This window comes from Oncorhynchus mykiss, unplaced genomic scaffold (genome assembly GCF_013265735.2).
Source record: "Oncorhynchus mykiss isolate Arlee unplaced genomic scaffold, USDA_OmykA_1.1 un_scaffold_246, whole genome shotgun sequence".
In the NCBI taxonomy this organism is placed as follows: Eukaryota; Metazoa; Chordata; class Actinopteri; order Salmoniformes; family Salmonidae; genus Oncorhynchus; species Oncorhynchus mykiss.
Window position 1 is genome coordinate 245,001 of NW_023493706.1, and position 10,000 is coordinate 255,000.

Genomic DNA, 10,000 nt, shown 5'->3' on the forward strand with positions numbered 1-10,000 from the left:
GGATCTACAGACCTGACTTACTGCATAGCTGTGGATCTATAGACCTGACTTACTGCATAGCTGTGGATCTATAGACCTGACTTACTCCATAGCTGTGGATCTATAGACCTGACTTACTGCATAACTGTGGATCTATAGACCTGACTTACTGCATAGCTGTGGATCTATAGACCTGACTAACTGCATGGCTGTGGGTCTATAGACCTGACTTACTGCATAGCTGTGGATCTATAGACCTGACTTACTGCATAGCTGTGGATCTATAGACCTGACTTACTGCATAGCTGTGGATCTATAGACCTGACTTACTGCTTAGCTGTGGATCTATAGACCTGACTTACTGCATAGCTGTGGATCTATAGACCTGACTAACTGCATGGCTGTGGGTCTATAGACCTGACTTACTGCATAGCTGTGGATCTATAGACCTGACTTACTGCATAGCTGTGGATCTATAGACCTGACTTACTGCATAGCTGTGGAACTATAGACCTGACTTCCTGCATAGCTGTGGATCTATAGACCTGACTTACTGCAGTCTCTATCCTGGGGTCCAGTCTCTATCCTGGGGTCCAGTAGGACTGGTACTAACACAGCTATCTGTAGTCCAGTACCTATCCTGGGGTCCAGTCTCTATCCTGGGGTCCAGTCTCTATCCTGGGGTCCAGTCTCTATCCTGGGGTCCAGTCTCTATCCTGGGGTCCAGTCTCTATCCTGGGGTCCAGTACCCATCCTGGGGTCCAGTATCTATCCTGGGGTCCAGTAGGACTGGTACTAACACAGCTATCTGTAGTCCAGTACCTATTCTGGGGTCCAGTATCTATCCTAAGGTCCAGTAGGACTGGTACTAACACAGCTATCTGTAGTCCAGTACCTATCCTGGGGTCCAGTGGGACTCGTCCTAGCAGAGTAAGGTTCATCTCTTCACACATCCTCTCTGCTCCTCCCGTGGTGGGTGGGAAGATCTGAGACGTGTTCTTGAGGAGGGGGGAGAGAGACGAGGGAGAGAGAGGAGAGGGGAGAGAGAGAGATGGGGGAGAGAGACGAGGGAGAGAGAGAGATGGGGGAGAGAGAGAGGGGAGGAGGGGAGAGAGAGAGGTGGGGGAGAGAGATGGGGGAGAGAGAGAGGGGAGGAGGGGAGAGAGAGAGGTGGGGGAGAGAGACGAGGGGGAGAGAGACGAGGGAGAGAGAGGAGAGGGGAGAGAGAGAGATGGGGAGAGAGACGAGGGACAGAGAGGAGAGGGGAGAGAGACGAGGGAGAGAGAGAGGGGAGGAGGAGAGAGAGAGGGGAGGAGGGGAGAGAGAGAGGTGGGGGAGAGAGAGAGATGGGGGAGAGAGAGAGGGGAGGAGGGGAGAGAGAGAGGTGGGGGAGAGAGACGAGGGGGAGAGAGACGAGGGGGAGAGAGGAGAGGGGAGAGAGAGAGATGGGGAGAGAGACGAGGGACAGAGAGGAGAGGGGAGAGAGACGAGGGAGAGAGAGAGGGGAGGAGGGGAGAGAGAGGTGGGGGAGAGAGAGAGATGGGGAGAGAGAGAGAGAGAGAGAGAGGAGAGGGGAGAGAGAGAGATGGGGAGAGAGACGAGGGACAGAGAGGAGAGGGGAGAGAGACGAGGGAGAGAGAGAGGGGAGGAGGAGAGAGAGAGGTGGGGGAGAGAGACGAGGGGGAGAGAGGAGAGAGAGAGAGAGGGTTAAACATCATGCCAATGAATGGTGTCTGTCTTTATCAGAGAAAATTACACATTGTCCACATATAAATAAATAAAACTCTCACCTTGCATTTGGGACAGACAAACCCACTCATGTTCTCCACCACTCCTATGATGGGCAGCTGGACCTTCTGACAGAACCTAATCTCCTTCCTGACATCCTGAAGAGATACCTCCTGGAGAGGAGGGGGGGGGGGGGGAGAGAGGGAGGGGGGAGGAGGGAGGGAGGGAGGGGGGAGGGAGGGAGGGAGGGAGGAGAGAGGGAGGGGAGGGAGGGAGGAGAGAGGGAGGGGAGGGAGAGAGAGAGGGAGGGAGGGGGGGGAGAGAGGGAGGGAGGGAGGGAGGGAGGGAGGGAGGGAGGGAGGGAGGGAGGGAGGGAGGGAGGGAGGGAGAGAGAGAGAGAGAGGGAGGGAGGGAGGAGGGAGGGAGGGAGGGAGGGAGGGAGGGAGGGAGGGAGGGAGGGAGGGAGGGAGGGAGGGAGGGAGGGAGGGACGAGACGAGACAGTCCTGGTTAACAGGTTAACAACCCGGTTGCCGTAGCGACGTGCCTTAGCAACGTGGTAACAACAGAAACATGCTGTAGCTACCTAGTTGTTCTCTCTAGTGAGCCGTAGTCGCCGTAGTTACCTGCGGGGTGGTGATGATGACGGCTCCGTCGATGCGGGCGGAGCTAAGGTACTGGACGATAGACAGGTGTTCGTCAGAGGTGCCGGGGGGCGTGTCCACGATGAGGTAATCCAGTTCCCCCCAATCGACATCTCGCAGGAACTGTTTGATCATCCCTGACAGGAAGTGCAGCACCACCACAGCCAATCAGATCACAGCCTCACAGACAATAACCAATTAAAGTCAACATCTTATCATCATCATTCACACTTGATTTATTTATTGTTTATATGATAATGACCCAGTCATAGCAACCCATCTAACCAAACAGTCATGTAATAATGTTCATCTTTATTTATCCAGGAAGTTCCCTGGAGGTCAGACACTGTCAAGTGTCAGCTAAACACACACACACTGGGTACCGTTCTTCTTGGGTCCTCTCCAGATAACAGCATCATCAGGACTGCTGAGTAGGAAGCCAATAGACATGACCGCAAGGTTATCCTCTACATACTGGAACACACACACACACACACACAGGTTATCCTCTACATACTGGAACACACACACACACAGGTTATCCTCTACATACTGGAACACACACACACACACACACACACACACACACAGGTTATCCTCTACATACTGGAACACACACACACACACACACACACACACACACACCCAGGTTATCCTCTACATACTGGAACACACACACACACAGGTTATCCTCTACATACTGGAACACACACACACACAGGTTATCCTCTACATACTGGAACAGACACACCCAGGTTATCCTCTACGTTCTGGAACACACACACCCAGGTTATCCTCTACATACTGGAACACACACACATGTTATCCTCTACATACTGGATCACACACCCAGGTTATCCTCTACGTTCTGGAACACACACACACAGGTTATCCTCTACATACTGGAACACACACACCCAGGTTATCCTCTACGTTCTGGAACACACACACACAGGTTATCCTCTACATACTGGAACACACACACCCAGGTTATCCTCTACGTTCTGGAACACACACACACCCAGGTTATCCTCTACATACTGGAACACACACACACAGGTTATCCTCTACATACTGGAACACACACACACAGGTTATCCTCTACATACTGGAACACACACACCCAGGTTATCCTCTACATACTGGAACACACACACACAGGTTATCCTCTACATACTGGAACACACACACCCAGGTTATCCTCTACATACTGGAACACACACACACAGGTTATCCTCTACATTCTGGAACACACACACCCAGGTTATCCTCTACATACTGGAACACACACACACAGGTTATCCTCTACATTCTGGAACACACACACACAGGTTATCCTCTACATTCTGGAACACACACACCCAGGTTATCCTCTACATACTGGAACACACACACACAGGTTATCCTCTACATACTGGAACACACACACACAGGTTATCCTCTACATACTGGATCACACACACAGGTTATCCTCTACATTCTGGATCACACACACACAGGTTATCCTCTACATTCTGGAACACACACACCCAGGTTATCCTCTACATACTGGAACACACACACACAGGTTATCCTCTACATACTGGATCACACACACAGGTTATCCTCTACATTCTGGAACACACACACACACAGGTTATCCTCTACATACTGGAACACACACACACACACACAGGTTATCCTCTACATTCTGGAACACACAAACACAGGTTATCCTCTACATACTGGAACACACACACACACACAGGTTATCCTCTACATTCTGGAACACACACACACACACAGGTTATCCTCTACATACTGGAACACACACACACACACCATCATTTACATACTGGAACACACACACAGGTTATCCTCTACATACTGGAACACACACACCCAGGTTATCCTCTACATACTGGAACACACCCAGGTTATCCTCTACATTCTGGAACACACACACACCCAGGTTATCCTCTACGTTCTGGAACACACACACACCCAGGTTATCCTCTACGTTCTGGAACACACACACACCCAGGTTATCCTCTACGTTCTGGAACACACACACACAGGTTATCCTCTACATACTGGAACACACACACACACAGGTTATCCTCTACATTCTGGAACACACACACACAGGTTATCCTCTACATACTGGAACACACACACACACAGGTTATCCTCTACATTCTGGAACACACACACACAGGTTATCCTCTACATACTGGAACACACACACCCAGGTTATCCTCTACGTTCTGGAACACACACACACCCAGGTTATCCTCTACGTTCTGGAACACACACACACCCAGGTTATCCTCTACGTTCTGGAACACACACACACAGGTTATCCTCTACGTTCTGGAACACACACACACACGTTATCCTCTACATACTGGAACACACACACACAGGTTATCCTCTACGTTCTGGAACACACACACACAGGTTATCCTCTACGTTCTGGAACACACACACACAGGTTATCCTCTACATACTGGATCACACACACAGGTTATCCTCTACATACTGGATCACACACCCAGGTTATCCTCTACATACTGGAACACACACACACACAGGTTATCCTCTACATTCTGGAACACACACACACAGGTTATCCTCTACATACTGGAACACACACACACAGGTTATCCTCTACATACTGGAACACACACACACAGGTTATCCTCTACATACTGGAACACACACACACAGGTTATCCTCTACATACTGGAACACACACACACAGGTTATCCTCTACATACTGGAACACACACACACAGGTTATCCTCTACATACTGGAACACACACACACAGGTTATCCTCTACATACTGGAACACACACACACAGGTTATCCTCTACATACTGGAACACACACACCCAGGTTATCCTCTACATACTGGAACACACACACACAGGTTATCCTCTACATACTGGAACACACACACCCAGGTTATCCTCTACATACTGGAACACACACACACAGGTTATCCTCTACATACTGGAACACACACACCCAGGTTATCCTCTACATACTGGAACACACACACACAGGTTATCCTCTACATACTGGATCACACACCCAGGTTATCATCTACATACTGGAACACACACACCCAGGTTATCCTCTACATACTGGAACACACACACCCAGGTTATCCTCTACATACTGGAACACACACACCCAGGTTATCCTCTACGTTCTGGATCACACACCCAGGTTATCCTCTACATACTGGAACACACACACCCAGGTTATCCTCTACATACTGGAACACACACACCCAGGTTATCCTCTACATACTGGAACACACACACCCAGGTTATCCTCTACATACTGGAACACACACACCCAGGTTATCCTCTACGTTCTGGATCACACACCCAGGTTATCCTCTACATACTGGAACACACACACCCAGGTTATCCTCTACATACTGGAACACACACACCCAGGTTATCCTCTACATACTGGAACACACACACCCAGGTTATCCTCTACATACTGGAACACACACACCCAGGTTATCCTCTACGTTCTGGATCACACACCCAGGTTATCCTCTACATACTGGAACACACACACCCAGGTTATCCTCTACATACTGGAACACACACACCCAGGTTATCCTCTACATACTGGAACACACACCCAGGTTATCCTCTACATACTGGAACACACACACCCAGGTTATCCTCTACATACTGGAACACACACACCCAGGTTATCCTCTACATACTGGATCACACACCCAGGTTATCCTCTACATACTGGAACACACACCCAGGTTATCCTCTACATACTGGAACACACACACCCAGGTTATCCTCTACATACTGGAACACACACACACAGGTTATCCTCTACATACTGGAACACACACACCCAGGTTATCCTCTACATACTGGAACACACACACCCAGGTTATCCTCTACATACTGGAACACACACCGAGGTTATCCTCTACATACTGGAACACACACACCCAGGTTATCCTCTACATACTGGAACACACACACCCAGGTTATCCTCTACGTTCTGGATCACACACCCAGGTTATCCTCTACATACTGGAACACACACACACAGGTTATCCTCTACATACTGGAACACACACACACAGGTTATCCTCTACATACTGGAACACACACACCCAGGTTATCCTCTACATACTGGAACACACACACACAGGTTGTCCTCTACATTCTGGAACACACACACCCAGGTTATCCTCTACATACTGGAACACACACACACAGGTTATCCTCTACATTCTGGAACACACACACCCAGGTTATCCTCTACATACTGGAACACACACACACAGGTTATCCTCTACATACTGGAACACACACACACAGGTTATCCTCTACATACTGGATCACACACACAGGTTATCCTCTACATTCTGGATCACACACACACAGGTTATCCTCTACATTCTGGAACACACACACCCAGGTTATCCTCTACATACTGGAACACACACACACAGGTTATCCTCTACATACTGGATCACACACACAGGTTATCCTCTACATTCTGGAACACACACACACACAGGTTATCCTCTACATACTGGATCACACACACACACACAGGTTATCCTCTACATACTGGAACACACACACACACACACACACAGGTTATCCTCTACATTCTGGAACACACACACACAGGTTATCCTCTACATACTGGAACACACACACACACACAGGTTATCCTCTACATTCTGGAACACACACACACACACAGGTTATCCTCTACATACTGGAACACACACACACACACCATCCTCTACATACTGGAACACACACACAGGTTATCCTCTACATACTGGAACACACACACCCAGGTTATCCTCTACATACTGGAACACACCCAGGTTATCCTCTACATTCTGGAACACACACACACCCAGGTTATCCTCTACGTTCTGGAACACACACACACCCAGGTTATCCTCTACGTTCTGGAACACACACACACCCAGGTTATCCTCTACGTTCTGGAACACACACACACAGGTTATCCTCTACATACTGGAACACACACACACACAGGTTATCCTCTACATTCTGGAACACACACACACAGGTTATCCTCTACATACTGGAACACACACACCCAGGTTATCCTCTACGTTCTGGAACACACACACACCCAGGTTATCCTCTACATACTGGAACACACACACACCCAGGTTATCCTCTACGTTCTGGAACACACACACACAGGTTATCCTCTACGTTCTGGAACACACACACACACGTTATCCTCTACATACTGGAACACACACACACAGGTTATCCTCTACGTTCTGGAACACACACACACAGGTTATCCTCTACGTTCTGGAACACACACACACAGGTTATCCTCTACATACTGGATCACACACACAGGTTATCCTCTACATACTGGATCACACACCCAGGTTATCCTCTACATACTGGAACACACACACACAGGTTATCCTCTACATTCTGGAACACACACACACAGGTTATCCTCTACATACTGGAACACACACACACAGGTTATCCTCTACATACTGGAACACACACACACAGGTTATCCTCTACATACTGGAACACACACACACAGGTTATCCTCTACATACTGGAACACACACACACAGGTTATCCTCTACATACTGGAACACACACACACAGGTTATCCTCTACATACTGGAACACACACACCCAGGTTATCCTCTACATACTGGAACACACACACCCAGGTTATCCTCTACATACTGGAACACACACACACAGGTTATCCTCTACATACTGGAACACACACACCCAGGTTATCCTCTACATACTGGAACACACACACACAGGTTATCCTCTACATACTGGAACACACACACCCAGGTTATCCTCTACATACTGGAACACACACACACAGGTTATCCTCTACATACTGGATCACACACCCAGGTTATCCTCTACATACTGGAACACACACACCCAGGTTATCCTCTACATACTGGAACACACACACCCAGGTTATCCTCTACATACTGGAACACACACACCCAGGTTATCCTCTACGTTCTGGATCACACACCCAGGTTATCCTCTACATACTGGAACACACACACCCAGGTTATCCTCTACATACTGGAACACACACACCCAGGTTATCCTCTACATACTGGAACACACACACCCAGGTTATCCTCTACGTTCTGGATCACACACCCAGGTTATCCTCTACATACTGGAACACACACACCCAGGTTATCCTCTACATACTGGAACACACACACCCAGGTTATCCTCTACATACTGGAACACACACACCCAGGTTATCCTCTACATACTGGAACACACACACCCAGGTTATCCTCTACGTTCTGGATCACACACCCAGGTTATCCTCTACATACTGGAACACACACACACCCAGGTTATCCTCTACATACTGGAACACACACACCCAGGTTATCCTCTACATACTGGAACACACACCCAGGTTATCCTCTACATACTGGAACACACACCCAGGTTATCCTCTACATACTGGAACACACACACCCAGGTTATCCTCTACATACTGGAACACACACACACAGGTTATCCTCTACATACTGGAACACACACACCCAGGTTATCCTCTACATACTGGAACACACACACCCAGGTTATCCTCTACATACTGGAACACACACCCAGGTTATCCTCTACATACTGGAACACACACACCCAGGTTATCCTCTACATACTGGAACACACACACCCAGGTTATCCTCTACGTTCTGGATCACACACCCAGGTTATCCTCTACATACTGGAACACACACACACAGGTTATCCTCTACATACTGGAACACACACACCCAGGTTATCCTCTACATACTGGAACACACACACACAGGTTATCCTCTACATTCTGGAACACACACACCCAGGTTATCCTCTACATACTGGAACACACACACACAGGTTATCCTCTACATTCTGGAACACACACACCCAGGTTATCCTCTACATACTGGAACACACACACAGATTATCCTCTACATTCTGGAACACACACACACCCAGGTTATCCTCTACATACTGGAACACACACACACATACACACCCAGGTTATCCTCTACATACTGGAACACACACACACACACACACACACCCAGGTTATCCTCTACATTCTGGAACACACACACACAGGTTATCCTCTACATACTGGAACACACACACACACACAGGTTATCCTCTACATACTGGATTACACACACACACACCATCCTCTACATACTGGAACACACACACACACACCATCCTCTACATACTGGAACACACACACACACACCATCCTCTACATACTGGATCACACACACACACACACAGGTTATCCTCTACATACTGGAACACACACACACACCCAGGTTATCCTCTACATACTGGAACACACACACACACCCAGGTTATCCTCTACATACTGGAACACACACACACACCCAGGTTATCCTCTACATACTGGAACACACACACACACACAGGTTATCCTCTACATACTGGAACACACACACACACACAGGTTATCCTCTACATACTGGAACACACACACACAGGTTATCCTCTACATACTGGAACACACACACACACCCAGGTTATCCTCTACATACTGGAACACACACACAC

The 10,000-nt window shown here is 48.4% G+C and overlaps 1 protein-coding gene across 2 annotated transcripts in view; it reads right to left on the reverse strand.

The window, feature by feature from the left end:
- LOC118948710 (cytosolic Fe-S cluster assembly factor nubp1-like) overlaps window positions 1-10,000 on the reverse strand; it is a 22,032-nt gene that overhangs the window by 3,461 nt on the left and 8,571 nt on the right. For both annotated transcript variants that reach the window (XM_036973394.1, XM_036973395.1), the window contains exons 6-9: window positions 2,733-2,823; window positions 2,332-2,486; window positions 1,770-1,880; window positions 875-977 (exon numbers count right to left, since the gene is read on the reverse strand). In XM_036973394.1, coding sequence (XP_036829289.1) covers window positions 875-977; window positions 1,770-1,880; window positions 2,332-2,486; window positions 2,733-2,823 — 460 coding nt within the window. The remainder of the gene's footprint in view (window positions 1-874; window positions 978-1,769; window positions 1,881-2,331; window positions 2,487-2,732; window positions 2,824-10,000) is intronic.